The 20,000-nt window shown below is 46.3% G+C and overlaps 1 protein-coding gene across 1 annotated transcript in view; it reads right to left on the reverse strand.

The window, feature by feature from the left end:
- Positions 1–20,000, reverse strand: part of ctnnbl1 (catenin, beta like 1) — a 27,501-nt gene that overhangs the window by 6,757 nt on the left and 744 nt on the right. Inside the window, exons 2-13 of the mRNA XM_083674920.1 lie at positions 19,712–19,912; positions 19,219–19,325; positions 18,636–18,779; positions 18,118–18,211; positions 16,496–16,589; positions 14,254–14,345; positions 13,620–13,692; positions 12,666–12,724; positions 12,018–12,166; positions 8,414–8,595; positions 3,628–3,725; positions 3,248–3,328 (exon numbers count right to left, since the gene is read on the reverse strand). Coding sequence (XP_083531046.1) covers positions 3,248–3,328; positions 3,628–3,725; positions 8,414–8,595; positions 12,018–12,166; positions 12,666–12,724; positions 13,620–13,692; positions 14,254–14,345; positions 16,496–16,589; positions 18,118–18,211; positions 18,636–18,779; positions 19,219–19,325; positions 19,712–19,912 — 1,374 coding nt within the window. The remainder of the gene's footprint in view (positions 1–3,247; positions 3,329–3,627; positions 3,726–8,413; positions 8,596–12,017; positions 12,167–12,665; positions 12,725–13,619; positions 13,693–14,253; positions 14,346–16,495; positions 16,590–18,117; positions 18,212–18,635; positions 18,780–19,218; positions 19,326–19,711; positions 19,913–20,000) is intronic.

The raw sequence follows: 20,000 nt of genomic DNA on the forward strand, positions 1-20,000 counted from the left end.
GTGTGTGTGTGTGTGACTACCTAGGAGCTTTCCAGGGCTGATCCCCAGGCACCGAGCGTCAATCCCTCTGCACACAGAGAGAAGCCCCTCCACAGCCCCACCGCACACACAGGCTCAGCTAATGGATGTCAGAGAGCCAGGCACGGCTAATGGATGTCAGATAAATGAATGCCTTCCCTTTAATGAGGTCGGAGGAACAGGTCGGGGGGGAAGATGGGAAGAAGGGAGGGAGAGAGAGAGAAAAAAAAGCGAGGGAGAGAGAGAGAGAGAGAGAGAGAGAGAGAGAGAGGGAGGGGGAGAGATAGGAGCTGGGAATAGACAGCGCCTGCAACCGCCCACATTAAACCTGGGAGAGTACGCTATTGTGGGATAGGCTTAGTGTGGGAGGGGGGAGATAGAGACAACCCCCCCTCTATATTACAGCATGAACCATCATTCATTTTTTCCATCTATGTGTATGTATCAGTGGAGGCTGGTGGAGCTTGAAATCGGAGGACGGGCTCATAATAATAAATGGAGCGGAATAAGGAATGGTATCAAACACATTGTGTTTCTGATTTAATTGAGTCTGACTGAGGGCGGAGGGGGAGAGGGGAGGGAGGGAGGGAGGGAGGGAGGGAGGGAGGGAGGGAGGGAGGGGAAGAGAGAGAGAGAGAGAGAGGGGAAGAGAGAGAGAGAGAGAAGAGGGGAAGAAGGAGAGGGAGAGAGAGAGAGGAGGGGGAGAAGGAGAGGGAGAGAGAGAGGGACTGTCCAAGACAGAGAGAGAGAAAGACAACGAAAGAGAGACCAGGGAAAGAGAGAAAGAGAGAGAGAGACCAGCTGCAACCAATTCTAACCTGAAGTGACTTTTCTTGAAGAAAACACACATGCACACATCCTATAAATCTAACTGTATGAGTTCAATCATATACAGACAAACAAATCGCCGGGTCCTCAGAAACTGCACTGAGGCGTTCTGCTGTGTTGTGGTCCCTGAGAGATGTTTTTCTGTGCCTCATCATTCTACCAGAGAGCATCCCTTCATTAGGACCACAGAGGGAGGGATGGGGAGGAAGAGGGGGAGAGGAGGAGGAGAGGAGGGCGGGAGCTTATTAAACCTTGGTCCCGAGGACTCCTTAGATCGACAAACTCCTGTGGAAACCTTTCAATATACTTTGCAGAGGAAAACATTTTGCTTAGCCTCCAGAACACAAAGGGAACATTAACAAGCTGAAATGACAAGGCAAGGAGCAGTGATAAAACCAGACGTGCTGACGGCGGCCATATTGGACAAAGGAGTACGAGGGAGTTGGGGTTGGAGGTGGAGGGGGGGTGGGGGTTCTTAATAGCAAGGTGGTCTCTTTATAGATACAGGTCAGGACATGTTAGAGGGAGACGCCAGGACTGAAATAAGACAGTTAAAATAAACAGTTACGATGCAGATAATTGCGTTCAGGTACTTCAGTCTGGAACAGCAATACACTGTAATGGGTTAGCGCTAGACCTATTCTATGTGAGTACACCAAGAGGCTGAACAAGCTTATTCGGAAAGCTGGTTCTGTCCTCGGTGTCACCCTGGACACTGTGGAGGAGGTGGCCAATAGGTGGATGATGACCAAACTCCTGGCCATCATGGACAATCCCTCCCATCCCCTTCGACACTACATTACATTACAACCACGTTGCACTAAGGAGCTCAGATCCTTTCCTGCCTGCCGCAATAAGACTGTACAACTCCTCCTCTGGCTGGCTCGATCGGGGTGATCAGAGTCAGGCTGGGGGATGTTAAATCATACTGGACTGTTCTTACTGTATAGAATGTTTCAGATGTATATTTCATTCTTTTATTCTATTGTACTTTATTTTGTTGTTGTTGTTTGTGATGTGAGCTGCTGTAGCGCCTTAATTTCCCCTCGAGGATCAATAAAGTACCTATCTTTTTATTAAGACCTATTCTATGTGAGTCTTAGTGATAGATCTATTCTATGTGCACCCAGGTAGCAACACACACGCATAGACAATGTGCTCGAAATATAAGACACTTATCAATGATGATACAGTACAACCAATTGAGTTCAACTTCTTCAATCTGTATCCACTCTACACTCTCATTCTGAGAGATCTAATAGGCCCAATACATGTGCATCAACATCAGGGGAGGCTGGTGGAGGTAGAAATCGGAGGACGGGCTCATTGCATGGAACGGAATAAGGAATGGTATCAAACACACGTGGCACATTCTCAGACGTGTTTGATACCATTCCTCATTCCGTTTCATGCATTACAATGAGCCATCCTCTGATTTCTACCTCCACCAGCCTCCCCTGACCGACATACACACTGTCTGAGAATGTGCCTTGAAGGGGTTCCATCTCCCGGTCATGCTTTCCTTTAGAGAGTAGAGGAGTGTCAAGCTGTCTAGTCTCTCTCACACACACACACAGGCTCTCTAATACACTTGCACACACTTGCACGTGTGCGCACACACACACACACACACATGCGCGCGCGCGGGTAGAGAGTAGAGAGTGTCAAGCTGTGTCAAGCTGTCTAGTCTCGCTTTGCGATTGCCACCCTATGAGACTCTCAGGATGAATCTTTTATCAGATATGAATCTCTAAAGCTATCTCCCTCTTCAAACTCTATTACCTTCTCCTGCCCTCTCCTGCGGGAGAGACGACCCCCATCTCCTATCCTTTATCTCTGTCTGTCCATCTGTCTCAGTGAGAGAGAGAGCAGACTACAGACAATTCTGGGCATCACACTTTCTCTCTGTGACCACGGGGAATGAGACTGTCAGTGTGTGTGTGTATCTGAGTGTGTGTGTGTGTGTGTGTGTGTGTGTGTGATTCTGTGCCTCAGTTCTGTAACCATGGGGCATCAGACTGAAACCTAACCCAGCCTGCTTACCTTCACAGTCATAACCGTATGCATCTCCATGTGAGACAATGAACAGGAGTGTCTCAGCCTGGTCCCAAACCTACGGGCTGTTCTCTATGGGCTCCTTGTACAAACCCTCACTCCTATCTCACTGTAACCTCAACCCCTACACATGTGACAACTACAAGCCCTCTAACATCAGTGTGTTGTTATCGTGACACTAGGATCTGGATCTGGCTTTGTTTCAGAGATACAGCCAGGCAGGGAGGGACGGGGTAGGCTGCTGTTGAAGGTGAAGGAGGGGGAGAAGGATAGTAACATGTGTGTGCGTGTGCGTGTGCGTGTGTGTGTGTGTGTGTAAGGAGGGAGCGAGAGTTAGGACCCTTACGTGTTTCTCTCCTTCGATTCTCTTGTCAGCCTGCTGAACAGCTTCCAGATACTTAAAATGCAGCTCCATCAGTCTATCAACCTGTAGAGAGAGAGAGAGGGAGGGAGGGAGGGGGAGAGAGAGAGGAGGGAGAGAGAAAGAAGGAGGGAGAGAGAGCATACATCAAACACAGTGGGATGAATACAAAGCACCTGTGTAGGGATTGTGATTCAGACAGCTTAAGATCAGATTGTATATGATTAAAACCTATGTAAGCCTGTGCATATGACTGTGTGTGTGTGTGTGTGTGTGTGTGTGTGTGCACAGCACACACACACACACGCACAGCACACACGCACAGCACACACGCACACACGCGTCAGTACTCAGCGAGACCTCACCTTCTCACAGTCGTTCTCAGTGAACTTGCTGAGGAGTCTGGACCGCTGCTGGGCCTTCAGGTTCCGGAGCATGGAGGCGATGATGGAACACACGTGTTCTACAGAGAGAGCAGGAGAACATGGTACACACGTTCTACAAAGAGAGAAGGAGAACATGGAACACACGTGTTCTACAGAGAGAGAAGAACAACATGGAACACGTGTTCTACAAAGAGAGAAGGAGAACATGGAACACTCGTGTTCTACAGAGAGAGAAGGAGAACATGGAACACTTGTGTTGTACCAGGAGAAAAACGTGGATATCATGGTGGGACACACGTGTTCTACAAAGACAGATGTTGAATATTGCCCAAATTGTCAACATTCTAGAGTGCCAAGTATGCATACATTATGACGCTTAATTTTGTAGCCAATCAAAGTATTGTTGCGAGGTAAATACCACATAAAACACTTGGCACTGTAGGTGTTCCAGAATTCTTTGGCAGTTTGTTAAAATAATGTACAAATCATTACACAGTTTCTTTCCAACTGAAGCTTCAAGGTAGCTGTATGCTTTCTGACAGGTTTGAGAAAGTGTTATTGTGAAGGGAGCTAATATTAGCTGTGAAAACATTATTAATTCTAGACTGTTCAAACAATTCCTATGAAAAGAAAGTAGATCATTGTAAAGCGAATTAAAAGCCTAGATCTAGTATTCTGGCGGGAAACAGAGGAATATAACGACTACAAGTAATAATTTGCAATTATTATGCAGCTCTAACCATGAAATAGAGGATCTAAAGGAGACACACACACACACAAAAAAAAACTAATGAAATTTTAAAAATCAATTTCCATTAAAAGCATAACCGTAACACTGACGAACTGTTATGGTAGTCGTTGAATTGAATTCCTCATGCTGATAAAGAGGGTCTATTGTAGCAGCTCTGAGGCGATTTAATGAGCCGGTGCTCCAAAACCTTGCTGGTTAATTGCCAGAATTAGCAACAAAAGGCAGTTGGGTCCTCTCAGTGCTCTTGTTAACCTGATACATGCTCACAGTGACATTTACACAGACACACACACACACACACACAGAGACACCAGCTTAGCTTAACCCTGCTTCTGACAGTTAATATATATTGACTAAATAACACACTAATGAAGCATCCGTGACATCCACACACACCCACCCACCCGCCCACCCACCCACCCACCCCCACACCCACACCCACACACACACAGGATCAATACTAAATGGTAACAGTCACATACACTTCAGCTTTTTTTGGAAGATATACAAAACAACAACTACAATTTGACTTAATTAACAAGGTCAAAATTAACGTTCAACAGAGCTTGGAGGTTGCTAAGCAACAGGAGCCAAGAATCAATTCTATTTTGGTTATTAAAGAGTCATTTTTCCTTTACACACTACAGAACCGACCCAAACCATACTGTGCTGGCCTTTACACACTACAGGGCCGACCCAAATCATACTGTGCTGGCCTTTACACACTACAGAACCGACCCAAACCAAACCAAACCACACTGCGCTGCGCTGGCTGTGATAGTCTCCTTTCACACTGTCCCTTTCAGCACCTATTGTATGGTAACCATGGTAACCATGGTAACCAGGCCAGCCCAGTACAGCTCCGCTCGTCTCAGCTTGGTTCAGCTCTGTAGTGTGAATGAAGCGAAAGTCACCAACTGCCAAAGAGTTCCGTTGGCTCTAGAATGTTGACAAATTTGGGCGACTTTACTCACCCTCGGCACTAAATCAGTTAATAAAGAGTAGTCTGAGATACAACACTACCTGGGCTAGCCACTCACACAACGACCATAACAGTTGGTTAATAGCACAAACAGTATGGGCAATAAAAACAGTCAACATCTTGAAAATAACAAAATGACAACGTCCACCCATGTAAAGCAGTGTACTAGCCAAAGCAAAAACACAATTCAGTAGTTTTAACATTGACTGTGTTTAGGAGAACAAACCAGTTTCCTAATTCAATGTCACCAAGTTTGGCGACCTTTCTCTAGTGCATGTAACAGGATTGAATGCCACATCCGGGGGGGGAGGGGGGGGTTAGGGGGGACACTGCTTAGACAATCTGACCCCTGTGGTAATTGTAGTCAGCACTTTGACACCCAGGGAAGGATGCTATTGATTGCGCCAGGGTAGCACAGGCAGGCGCACACACACGCACACAGACACACACAGACACACACAGACACACACTGATTTGGGGGCGGCTGACATTTTGTGCACCAGGTCGATGCTGATTAAGACACTCCCTCGTCATCTGCCGGTGTGTGTGTGTGTGTGTGTGTGTGTGTGTGTGTGTGTGTATTTCTAGACTACTGATTGCATGGGAGTAGGCAGAGCTGTCCCCTCTGCATCTTACAGAGCTCCACCATGCTTCCAGTGGCAGGGACCGCCCTTTGACCGACACAAATCAAACAGTTAGAAGGCTACACAGAGATGACAATCGAGTGATCATAGCCAACTCATCACAATATGCGCTTACCATCACCTAATCACACAAAGTTATGATCCTACAAAAAAAAACAAGGTGTTCTGCAGTGTCTTGTCTCCTACTCTAGTTCAGTAGCATCGTGTGAAACAAGGTTATAATAAAGTCATTACGGAAGCACTCTGAGGCGTTCTCCTGACGTCTGATGAAAACAAAACAAAAACTACAAAGGGCTGCGTTGCAGTCAGGACTGTCGGGTTATGAGGCTCTGCCATGTAAATGAGTTGTTTACCTCAGTTCCTCCAACAACACTCTTCACTTCATTAGTTTGCTAAATATAGCCATTTCCATGCGTACTACCTTCTAGAACTCTCTCAACTCTCAGTTCTATACCGCACAACAACATTAGGGATATGGAAATGAAACAACACAAATAAATATGCATTTCTAGCTAATCAAGGTAAGCGGTGAAAGAGCAACACCGTTTTTAGGAAACTGGAAATTAATAAACAGAAAAACTAATGTACACAGGCCTGATCAAGTTAAGCTGAGAAACAGAGATAGAGAGTCGCAAAATCCTCTGCAGAGTTGTCCTTCCAAATTATGTCTCGGTTAATTATCTTATTATGTATGCAAATTAGCTCTGACGAGTCCCAGTCAATTTGGCTGTGTGTTTCAGAAGGGATGTTTTGGGAATCAATCACTGTTTAGGATTAAGCCATGAGAAGAGGGAGAGAGAGAGGAAGGGAGAGAGGGAGGGAGTGAGAGAGAGAGAGACAAGAGAGAGAAAGAGATATTCGCCTCTTAATTAGTTAGTCTCATTTGTAGCATATGATAATTAATTAATCTATGAATGCATTTTGTTATCCTTGAGAACCACTTTTGCCTCCCTTTTCAATTACGGCCGGGAATGAGAGACCACTCTGTGTGACTCAATACACACACACAATGTCCTCAAACCTACAGCACACAACGTGACAAATCCTGTGGTAATATGAAAATGATACACGCTGAAATCATAGTCAAATTAATACGAATTCCCAAACTCTAAATGAGTCATTGCTTCGATACAGAAAACCTTTTAAAAAAAAAAAAAAAAAAAAAAAAAAAAAACTTACGGTGTAAAACATCGCCACAACCCAGCACAGCTAAACAGTGTTTTATAATCTAATTAATATGAATTCTAAAACTCGGAAGGGTGTGTTCTCAATAGTCGAAGATGACTGCTACTCCTTGTCTCCTTTCCTCTCATCTGAAACGATGTGGACGAACGTGCCAGATGAAAGCAGATGCTCTAATTGATTAGATATGGACCCCAAAACACTGCAGCATAGGCTACAGGTGAAATACACAGGCAATGTTTGTCTTCATATGAAATAACCATGTTTGTATTTTATGGATCAAATCATAGAGGTTAAAGTTAGATTTTCTCCGGGACCCCCAATTTGAAATCAGGGAACCGACCCCAAGTTTGCAAGTTTGGTAAGTGCTGAGACAAGGGCTCTGGCTGTCTGTGTTATCTCTCCCTCCTCCCTGTTCAGCTGCTTCAACAGGTCCCAGGATAATACATGCTGTCTCCCAGATGAGACAGGAGACAAAGACAGCCAATTAGACCACCTGGGAGGTTCACCTGGGGGGGGAGCTGATAACGACAGAAAGGTGGTGAGAACGACAGAAAGGTGGCTGATAAGGACAGAAAGGTGGTTCAGGGTTCCCCGCAGGATTTTTGAACAGTGTGGCGCTGGATAGTATTATCAAAGGAGCAACAGAAAACCAATCAAGACTTGATTGATAACAACATAATTGACAGACTAAAAAGACACAGCACAGATCTGACCTGCTACTGTCTGCCTTGGTAAATGCCTCGGAGGTTCCGGCCTGGCAAGTTGGAAAGTTTAAGCAGTCAGGGAGGAAACATGTCAGCCAATGACGATGCTAAACACAATCAAGTTTTTAAATAATAAATGCTAAGGGGATACTAGGGACAATCCCACACTTAACCTAAATGTTGGATACCAGAATCTATTAAATGGAGAGTCTGACTTAATGAGACTACCCTAACCTTAACTCAGTAACTGCCAAAGAATTCCGGGAACACTCATCACCTAGAGTGCAAAGAGTTTTATGTAGTGTTAACCTAGCAACAATATTTTGCTTGGCTATAAAATGAAGCATCATAATGTATGCATTTTTGGTGAATAGTCACCCTTAGCATGGAATGGAATGATCACGCGTGTTTGATACCATTCCTTATTCCGTTCAATGCATAACAATGAGCCCATTCTCCGATTTCTACCTCCACCAGCCTCCCGTGGAGCGTATCATACCTTCGTGTTCCTTGTCAGATAATCCGGCCTTCCTCATCTTCTTGGGGGACTTCATGAAAAGAGGGAAGATGGTTCTGAGGCCCAGGATGTCCACGAACTTGTGACAGTTGTCTGAGCCCTCCGGTCCGATCATGCCGTGGTCCAGGACCTTCAGAGCGCTGGTCCGGGACATCTTCTTCTCTCTGGGGGAAGACATGAATGTTAAAGTCAAGGTCCAAGTGGGTTTATTGTCAATTACATTTTAGACATTTAGCAGACACCTTTATCAAAAGCGACTTACAACAAGTACATTTGTCTAAGTAAGTGAATCATCTTTACATCAGTCATCATAAGAAAAACAAATCTATGCTAGGACCAGGGGCCATTGGCAGTCACAATGCTTTTTAAAGTTACAGTAGAGAAACTGTACAGGGGGGTAGTGGGGATGAAGAGGTCTTTAGGAGGGACAGTCAAGATGTAGCCTGAAGAGATGGGTCTTCAATCTACAGTGGAAGATAGGTAGTGACTCTGCAGTCCTGACAGCAGTGGGAAGCTCGTTCCACCAGCGAGGTGCCAGGACAGTGAAAAGCTGCGACCAAATAGCGCGACTGCTGCATCCCTGTAGTAGCGGTGGTGCCAGGCGGCCAGCCGAGGTGGAAGAGCGGAGTGATCAGGCAGGGGTTTTGGGGCTGACCATTGCTTGCAAGTAGGAAGGGGCTGTTCCCTTTGCCACCCGGTAGGCGAGCACCAGGGTCTTGAATCTGATGCGAGCTGCTACTGGGAGCCAGTGAAGGGTGCAAAGGAGGGGGGGTGACATGGGAGAATTTGGGGAGATTGAACACCAGACGGACAGCATCATTCTGGATGAGCTGTAGAGGTCTGATGGCGGAGACGGGGAGCCCGGGCAAGGGTGCGTTGCAGTAGTCAAGGAGAGAGATCACAAGTGTCTGGACCAAGAGTTGTGCTGCTTATCTCATGAGGAATGGACGTATCCTTCTGATGTTGTCACATAGTCTGCGAGCAGAGCAGTGACATGCTTGTCACAGGGCCTCAACAATGTCAGACACAATATGCAATACACTCTATACACCCTAGAAGACTGAATCATCACTGGCAAAATCAACAAAAATAAAAAATATAAATGTACAAAACATTGATTGTTTGATCGGGTTACACAGAGACAGACAGAGACAGACAGAGACAGACAGGGACAGACAGGGACAGACAGGGACAGACAGAGACAGGGACAGACAGAGACAGGGACAGACAGAGACAGACAGGGACAAGGACAGACAGAGACAGACAGAGAGAGACAAAGACAGGGACAGACAGATCGAACCAAAAAGGATGGAATAAATAAATTGAGCCAGGCATACAGTAAACAAAGACTTTCAGAGGCCATAGGCCTGAGTCATCACAGACATAACCAATCTACAACATAACACTTACAATCTTACACCTACTCGTTTCTCTAACGTCTAAACAATGAATGGGTAACAACAAAGACAACTAAAATCGTGTTCCCAATCCCAAAGTCTCACTGCTATTCTGAAACCGCCTTGGTACGACCTCTACAGAGACACACAGAAGCAATCGAAGCAGGTGTTGATGACGGTATGAGTGAGGTGAGAGCTGAAAAGAGAGTCACTCATCCCTTTCCTCTCCTCTCTGAGACCCCGTTCCCCTTCGCCTAGCCTTCTGCCGTGGATGATTTAACACAAAGGGTTTTTGCATGGCCGTAATTAGATATTGATTCTGGGTTTGATTCAGGCTGTCTGCCGAGCTGTGATTGTCCGAGCTGGTGGTGGCAGGGAGGTTTCATAAAGCGTGTAATGTGTCTTTATTACTCTTTAAGGTCACGTCGCTGCGCCGCTCACCGCTCCAACGCCAGGTGATTGATTGATCAGAATGGCAGGCTAAGTGGAGCCACACTCTGTCTCAATCCTCTACCCTTTACACCAGGGGTGTCAAAGTCAAACTTACTGAGGGCCATGCTGAGGGTTGTGAATAAAATCAGGGGCCAGACATTTATTACAATGATTATTTTATTATTATTTTAATATAAGTAGGCTAGATAAAAAATATTGCATGCATGCACAGTTCAAATATGATGTTTTTTTCCATGTTTGTGGGTAATTCTTACGAGCAAAACTTACAAGCAAAATAGTATTTATCAAGTGCTGAACAAGGTTTTTGTATAAAATGATAACTGCACAATTAAACAAACTACATTTGCATCACAGTAGCCTACTTTTGTCTGTAACAAAGTAACAAATAAGGTTGTTACTAGCATTGTTACTAGCATTGATTAATACAGCAAAATAGTATTTATCAAATGCTGAACAATTTTTTGTATAAAATAACTTTAACAACACCCATTTGCATCACAGTTCTTTTGTCTTTAACAAAACAACAAATAAGGTCATGGTTTTCAGCAAAACTGTTTGATAAAGCAAAATAGTCAATGCAACAAGCCGTATATCAAATTGTATGGCTTACTTTGGAAACTTGAAAGGACCCAACAATAGGGCCTATAATGCCAAACCTTGACATAAAAATATGCTTTTCTTAGAAATCATCTTGTCTTGTCACTCTCAATACCGAGACCAGATGCTGGTCTGTGAGGCGTGATCTATGGGATGTCTTGTTCAGTTTCATTAAGGAGAACATCTGTTTGCATGAGTAGGTGCTTCCGAACATGGACATGATGCGTGCAGCGTGAAGGCGAATCTGTGGCATTGATTCGGGGAGTAGAGGGGCAAACTCAGCAGCCCCAACTGACTGGTACTGGGTCTTCAGAGCACCGTTACATTGCTATTCAATGAGTTCCAACTGCAAGTGCTCAGGGGCAGTGCCAACATCAATTGCAAATGGATTTGCGAACAGATCATGGTTGAATTTCTGTGATTCCAATCAGCATATCTCCTGCTGAATTCCGCTTTGAGTGTGTTCAGTTTGTCAGCACACACTTTGGTCGGGAATGGGATGGTGACTGTGTCACTGACTGACTGGCAAGTAGGAAAGTGAGACAAGTTGCCTTGGCGCATCTGGTCCTCCCATAGACGCAGTTTCATTTAAAACGCTTTTACTGAGTCTCGCATTTCAGTGATCAGCTGCTTTCGACCCTGGAGTTTTACATTCAGGGCATTGAGGTGCTCTGTTACGTCACACATAAACGCTCAACCACTTTTCATCCTCAAGCTTAAATAAAATCTTCGCAACACTTTCCCCTGACTCAACCTCCATGGTATGGCACATCCTCATGCACAGAGATTTCCTCCTCTAAAAGTGCCCTGAATTGCCAGTGATTCACAAGTGACAGTGAACTGAGTTTGAGCAAAACAATTAAAAATAAGCGCATTGACATTTACATTTTCACAGTCAAACTCTCGCAGTTAAACGTGAGTTGACTTAGGGACTATGACGGCAGCCATATATCTAGCTACAACCAAGAAGGCGCCACTACCCCCATAGACATGGGTCTACAGGTGTGTTAGTGCTAGGCAGGAATCAATAGCTATCTGCCCTGGAGAAGCCAGGTCTAACTTTGACAATACCTCATTCACCATTTCCATTGAAAGACTTGATTGATGTTGTAGATGAATCAGAGATGAATGACCCTTACCTGAGCATGAGGTTCATGAGCTGTAGCCCCTCCCCCCTGAGGAAGCGGTCCCTATTGGCTGCCAGCATCAGACAGGAACACAGAGCATCAAACAGGTTCTCCATCATCTCCTGCTCCTCTGCCGTGGCCGGGTTGTGACGCTTAAACACCTGAGGGGAGGAGACACCCAAACATCGACCAACCGTCAAACATCAACCACCAACCAACCAACCATCAAACATCAACCACCAACCAACCATCAAACGTCAACCAACCACCAACCAACCATCAAACATCAACCAACCAACCATCAAACATCAACCAACCACCAACCAACTATCAAACACCAACCAACCACCAACAACCAACCCCCTTTCTTCTTTTTAATCAGAAGACATGAACCTGTCACAGGGCTTTGTAACCTGTAGTGATGTGGTGCTTAAACACATGAGGGACAACAACCCAAACAGCAGCCATTAAGGAACCATTTAGAAGAGCTAGAAAGGTAGAAGGTGGTAAAGGAGGAGGAGGAAAGGTAGAAGGTGGTAAAAGAGGAGGAAAGGTAGAAGGTGGTAAAAGAGGAGGAAAGGTAGAAGGTGGTAAAAGAGGAGGAGGAAAGGTAGAATGTGGTAAAGGAGGTAAAGGTAGAACCAATAGGAGAAGTCTTACCGAGAGCTGCTGCAGCAACACGTCTATCCCATCCAGCTCTCCCAGCAACTCCCTGGTACCTACACACGCGCACGCGCGCACACACACACACACACACACACGCACACGCACACGCACACACACACACACACACACAGGGGGAGAACTGTTAGAGAAATGTGTGGAGCATAAACATTGGACAAGCATAGTGAGTGAGTGACAGCGACTGGAACGAGAAAAGGAGAGAGGGAGAGAGAGGGGGGGGGAGGTAGAGAGAGAGGGAGAGAGAGAGGGGGGGGAGGTAGAGAGGGGGTGGTGGTAGAGAGAGAGGGAGGGAGGTAGAGAGAGAGGGAGGGAGGTAGAGAGAGAGAGAGAAGGAGAGAGAGAGAGATGGATCGATCCAGTCCCTGTGCTGCAGCTCCACGGCTAAACTCACTCACAGCAGCAAATTAGCAGAGGCTCTGACAGAATATCAATGTGGCCCAGTAGTCCAGAACCTGAGCCCACCAGGCCCAGAGCCTGTCCTGCTGAAGCTAAACAGGGCTTACTGGGTCCAGCCACTGAGACAGAGACCAATAGGGCGTTCAAGCCAGAGAGCCTCGGTCCTGACACACCACTATTACGGGTCTAAAGCCAAAATCACGATGAGGAAAATAAATAAATAAATAAAAAGTCTGTGGCTTTCTACTATTCAGCAAGACTGCCTTTAAAGAGCTGTTGTTGTCAGTTTGTGGACCTTAAAGAGTTGTTTTCTTCAGTTTGTTGATACAGTTAAGAGAACTGAGAAGAAAAGACTAAAGTATGTAGCATCAGACACACGCATTCATTGACATCTTAGATCACATTTAGTATTTCAAGAAACGGATTCATTTACTTTTACTTTTCAATGTTATCTTTGGGATATTTGAGTAACATCATCGTCATCATCTTCAGACACTACAGTCAAGCAGTTCACATCTATCATCTTCAACTTACTGTCGTTGTTCTGAAGTAAGATTGCCAAGATTTCACTGCAGTACAGTTTGTTAGCATCAAACGGCATCTTGGCCTGAAAGAGAGAGAATGACAGAGGCAGAGACAAGAGAGGGAGAGGAGGTGAGAGAGAGAGAAGGTGAGAGACAGAGAGAAGGTGAGAGACAGAGAGGGGGAGAAGGAGAGAGAGGGGGGAGAGAGAGAGGGAGAGAAGGTGAGAGAGAGAGAGAGAAGGTGAGAGAGAGAGGGGGAGGGAGAGAGAGGGGGAAAGGGAAGGAGACAGAGAGGGGGGAGACAGAGAGGGAGAGAGAACGAGAGGGAGGGGGAGCAATGAACGTCAAGAGAATTCCAATGACAACGCTGCATTTGAAGCTTTCTTATTCATCTCCCAGTAATCTCCTGTGTAATTTGGAGAAGGCTACAGTTCGCTCACATTCCACTCAGATATATCGACCTGCTACGCTACGTAGAATCACAATCAATACAATTAAACAGAATTCTACTTCTATAGTCTGTTATGACTGATGATAATTTTTTATGATGACGATAGCTATAACTGATGCATGTATTGTCTTTTGTAAAAGGGTAGTGCCACAAAGTCCTACACACGCCGTGATCGACACGCACACACACGCACCTTGATCCTCTTCAGTAGCCACTGCATGAGTCCTTGCTGAGCAGCCTCTGTACACAGACCAGGTCTGAACTCAGCCATGTTCTCTATGATGGCTGAGGAGAGAGGAGGGGAGACACACACCACATCACATCACTACACTGCTCTTCTGATCATACAACAACGCTGCTTTACCATACCTGGAGCCATTGAGAACACAGTGCCCTGCATAAGTAATGGAGCAGTGAAGCATTTCTTCTTTTGGCTCTACACCCCAAATGTTTGGATATTAAATGAAACAATGACTCTCTGTTAAAGTAAAGATTCTCAGCTTTTATTTGATGGTATTTGTGTATATAGTGGTATCATCATTCAGAAATGACAACACTTATTATGTATAGTCCCCCTATTTCACTGCATGTAAGGCTGAAGCAGGATATTGAGCCAAAACGTTGGTGTCGACTAAATGTCACAGCAATGAGAGAAGAAGAGTGTGCGACTTTCATTGTCGTTACGTTTTCGTTAGTCAGCACGTCAACTTGGGTGTGCATTCTGTATTCTCTTTATCCTAATTTTGACCCTGGACCAAGGTGGCTGGTCATTAGAGGACAGATATCAGTGGGAACACTGAGCCAGGAAGGAGAGAGAGAAACAGATATGACAGCGTCAGCTTTTTGACAGCCTGCCGCGAGACATTCTCAGGTTTCTTAGACATTAGCACTATAAAGACGTTTGAGACACCTGATATCTCAGTCCAGGAGAGGAGACGAGACGAGTGGAGAGGAGACGGGAGGAGAGGAGAGGAGAAACCTCAAGTAGCCGGAGAGAGGGAGGGAAGGAGGGAGATGGGAAGGGAGCGGGAGAGAGAGGGAGCAAACAAAAGAGAGTGAGAGTGAGACAGAGAAAGAGAGAGAGAGAAAGAGCCCAGCAGACAGAGAGAGCATGTTAGGACAGGGGAGCTAGAGAGAGAGAGAGGGATGAAGAGAAAGCTAGAGAAAGGCATAGAGGATTGCTGGAGGAGAGAGGAGAGATGATTGCTGGAGGAGAGAGGAGGAGGAAAGAGGCATAGAGGATTGCTGGAGGAGAGGAGAGAGGCACAGAGGGTTGTTGGGGGAGAGGAGAGAGGAGAGAGGAACAGAGGGTTGCTGGAGGAGAGGAGAGAGGCACAGAGGGTTGTTGGGGGAGAGAGGAGAGAGGAACAGAGGGTTGTTGGGGGAGAGGAGAGAGGAACAGAGGGTTGTTGGGGGAGAGGAGAGAGGAACAGAGGGTTGTTGGGGGAGAGGAGAGAGGCACAGAGGGTTGTTGGGGGAGAGGAGAGAGGAACAGAGGGTTGTTGGGGGAGAGAAGAGAGGAACAGAGGGTTGTTGGGGGAGAGGAGAGAGGCACAGAGGGTTGTTGGAAGAGAGAGGAGAGAGGAACAGAGGGTTGTTGGGGGAGAGAGGAGGCCTTTATCAGTGTTTCCAGCTGAGCACAGACAGCATCCTTGAGGACACCAGCCTCTGAGCTGCACCAGGAAACAGACAATAGGCTTATTCAGACCTGGAGAGCTGCCTCCTCCCTCCTCCTCCCTCCCACCTCCTCCCACCATCACCACTGTCCCTCCACACCAGACAACAGGCTTATTCAAGCCTTTTCCTCCGCACACCACAACAACAGTCCCAGCACTGGGCCACCACTACAGTGCCAGCCACCAGACATGATTTGGCCTCATAATGAAATCATCTAAAATGTGTCTTGTTCTACATAAGCAGAGCCGAAACCAAGCATCCCGATGATCCGCATACTGTCAGACCGAAACAGGGTATGACTTGACCACCAGGGGAGGCTGGTGGAGGTTCAAATCGGAGGGTGGGCTCATTGTCATGCATGGAATGGAATGAGTAATGGTAGCAAACACACGTGTGGCGTTCCATACCATCAGCCACCCTTATGCCTTATCCCAGAGTGACCAGATATGCTAGAATGCTAGCCGAACTCTCAAACGCTCTGCCCTAAGGTGTTGTAGTACGTTGCAGTGTGTTGTAGTGTGTTATAGTATGGTGTAGTGTGTTATAGTACGGTGTAGTATGCTGTAGTGTGTTGTAGTATGTTATATCGAGTTGTAGTGTGTTGTAGTGTATTATTGTACGGTGTAATGTGTTGTAGTATGTTGTAGTGTGTTATAGTGTGTTACAGTATGTTGTAGTATGTTGTAGTGTGTTGTAGTATGTTGTAGTGTATTATAGTACAGTGTAGTGTGTTGTAGTGTGTTGTATTGTGTTCTTACCAAGCGTGTTGTAGACGCCGTCGGCCTCCTCCTTCACCTGCTCATCCAGCCTCTCCATGTTCTGAACAAGCAGAGCCACCACCTGACCCTCCAGCTAGAGGGAGGGGGAGAGAAAGAGAGATAGAGAGAGAGGGGGAGAGGACGAGGGAGGGATAGGGATAGGGAGAGAGAGAGAGGGTAGAAGTGAGAGAGAGAGGAATGGAGAGAGACAGAGAGCATCAGACAGAGAGAGAGAAAGAACAGAGGCAAGGTTAGGCTTCGTAACTAAAGTTGCACTTTAAACAATGGAGAACATTGTCTTTCAAACATTGATTTTACAATTGCTACTCCCAAATTAAGTACTACTTAAGCTACAAAGCATTCGGGAAACTGACCCCAGATTTCAACCAGTTCAGGTTCCAAAACGTTTCACTACGGGACCAGACCCACCAGGGACCAGACCCACCGGGGGCCAGAGTCACCAAGGGCCAGATGCACCAGGGACCAGACCCATCAGGGACCAGACCCACCAGGGACTGGAATAACAACCACTCAAACCTGGCCCTAGTGGGACTGAATTTACTGAGTAAAGCATTTGTTATTTGTGATTTCAAGGCTGCGAGGCGTAGCCTCAAATCAGAAACGTGTGGTATGCAAGAACTTTGGGGGGGGGGGGGGGGGAATCGGAGGATGGGCTCATTGTAATGCATGGAACGGATTGAGGAATGGTATCAAACAGACAGCAGAAAACACTAAAGACTCCAGCAGTAGCAATCCATCAGTGAGGTATAAGCCATCAGACGGAGCTAAAGACCCCGGTCATGTGACGTAAGCCAGGTATAAGTCATCTCAGACCAGAGTGGGTTGACCTTCGCCTCTCTGCTCTTTCCAAATGTCAGCAGACAGGATGGGCCACTAAAACCTTCCACAGCGCACAGACAATGGCCTGGGATGAACTGCTGCTGTCAGAGACTGGGCTTAGTGGAGGGAGGAGGGCCGAGGGAGGTAGTGATGGAGTGTCTGTCTGTCGCAGTGGAGGTAGAAATGGAGTGTGTGTCTGTCACAGGGGAGGCTGGTGGAGGACAGACTCGTTGTAATGCATGGAATGGAATGAGGAATGGTATCAAACACGTGTGTTTGATACCATTCCTCATTCCCTTGCCTGCATTACAATGAGCCCGTCCTCCTATTTCTACCTCCACCAGCCTCAGACAAACTGACAAACCAAAGCCATGAGAATGTAATTGAGATTGCAGTCGCTTTCTCCATTCGTTTCATGACAGTTGAGTTATCAGCAACAATATTCTGATATGAACAAACTTGTGATATGCCATCTCTAGGGCAATGAAGCTGTGCCGCCTGAGAAATAACAACAATGACTAACAACCATCCATCAAACTGAGGCTGTTGCATAGCCGCCCAGACTGTTGAAATTACTTAAAATGGTGATTAATACCGCATGCACTGTACACAAACAGGACCAGCGGAGGCTGGCGGAGGTAGAAATCGGAGGACGGGCTCATTGTAAGGCATGGAACGGAATGGGGAATGGTTCGATACCATTCCTCATTCCGTTCCATGCCTTACAATGAGCCCATCCTCCAATTTCTACCTCCGCCAGCCTCCCCCTGAACAGGACTCACCAGTGAGTCTATGAGGACTTCGGCGCCCTCCTCACTCTCGTGCAGGGTGTCAGTGTCTGACAGCTCTTGCAGCAGATCCACCACTGCTATGGCTATATGTAGAGGAGGCTAAGGAAACGCATAGAGGAATACTGCCACAGGTCCACATGGTTTAGAACATCTACATACTGCCATTTTAAACTATTTTAAACATGTCTAGCAACTCTTTCAGCCAGTGTTACGCCCGTCCCATCTACGCAACTGATTCAAAGTGCTTATTAGTCAGGAGAGGCTGGTGGCGGTAGACACTGGAGGACAGGCTCATAGTAATGCATGGCATGGAATTGGATGAGGAATGGTATCAAATATACCATTCCTTATTCCATTCCGTGCATTACAATGAAACCGTCCTGAGATTTCTACTTCCACCAGCCTCCACTGCATTGAGCTCTACCAGAGGAAAATAAACCATTCTAAAATCTATTCCAATCTATTCTAATAGAGCCTAAGTAAGCCTAGAGTAATTGTAAGGGTAAAGGATATCAGTATTTTCGTGGCTGAGCAGGCTGAGTAGGGAGTGGACAGCGTTGAGCTCCACTAGCAGGTGGTAGAGGTCGGGCATGGTGGCGATGACGTGCATCTCCTGGATGATGTCATTCAGGTCCAGCTCTGTCTCCATGAACCTGCACACAGGAACAGGAAATGATGTCATAGACTGTGACTGGACAGAGGTATGAGACCTTGAGTCATGCCAATTTATAAAGGCACAGGTAATATATATATATTTTATATTACATTTAAGGCATACAAAGTTATGTCATGGACTTGTCGGCCCCCATTCAATATCCTACAGTATGAACCTAAGCATATTCCCAATATTTCATTTAAGAAAGAACATTTCAGCAAAGCAGCACTGATGTTTCCAGTAGAGCTGAAGTCAGAGGGAAAGTTCTGCGCTCTCTCTCTCTCGTTAACTCACTTCTCAGAGTTCTCTGGGAACTTTCAAAGCTTTCTGGGAACTTACCTGTTTCCTCTCTTTCCCCCCCTCTCTCTCTCTCCCTATATCTCTCTCTCTCACACACTCCTACCCTCTCTCCCCCTCCCCCTCTCTCATTAACTCACTTCTCGGGGTTGTCGGGGAACTTGATCCTCAGCTCCTGGTTCTTGTAGGACCTTTTCTCAAAGGTCAGGATCATCTTCTTCACGGAGCTCTCGTCCACCAGCTCGCCCTGGTTCATTAGAACAAGAAAGGAAGAGTGACCTTTGGAAGAAAGTCTTACCAAGACAAATAAAATGTTTGTGGCATTGTGTGACATCTAATTAGGTATTTTACAAGCAATAAGTTAATTACTTGAAAAAAAGTTAACATGTCAAGTTATAGATCTTGGTATTTGGCTAATATGAAGGAACCGCTGGTGCAGGCAGGACAAGGCAGGTCAGGAGCAGAATGATGGGGGGAGAGGCTGAAACACAAACCCCACTCTCAAGAACCAGACTCTGTGAAATCCCAGGCTGTCAAAGAAATGACTGAAGGTGTGTGTGTATGTGCGTGTGTATGTGCGTGTGTATGTGCGTGTGCACGTGCGTGTCCTTGGATGAGCCTAACTCTACCCACCTCTTCTGGGTCATCTTCATCGTCCATGAGCTTCTCCAGAATCTTCTTCCGGTCCCCACTCTGGTCCTCGCTTTCCGCGTCGTCCCCCTCCATGTGTCTCGCCAGCTCCCTGCTGGCCAGCATCTTCTTCCTCCCTCTGGGGTCATCGTCACCACCGCCACCCCCGTCCTCGTTACGCAGACGCTTCGCCCCTCTGTCAGGCTGGAAGGAATGGACAACAGACCATGCAGGAAACAGCAAAACATTAGGTCATAAGTCATTACATAGTGTAACATTTGGAAGTCATTAC

Source organism: Argentina silus (assembly GCF_951799395.1).
Source record: "Argentina silus genome assembly, chromosome: 8".
Classification (NCBI taxonomy): Eukaryota; Metazoa; Chordata; class Actinopteri; order Argentiniformes; family Argentinidae; genus Argentina; species Argentina silus.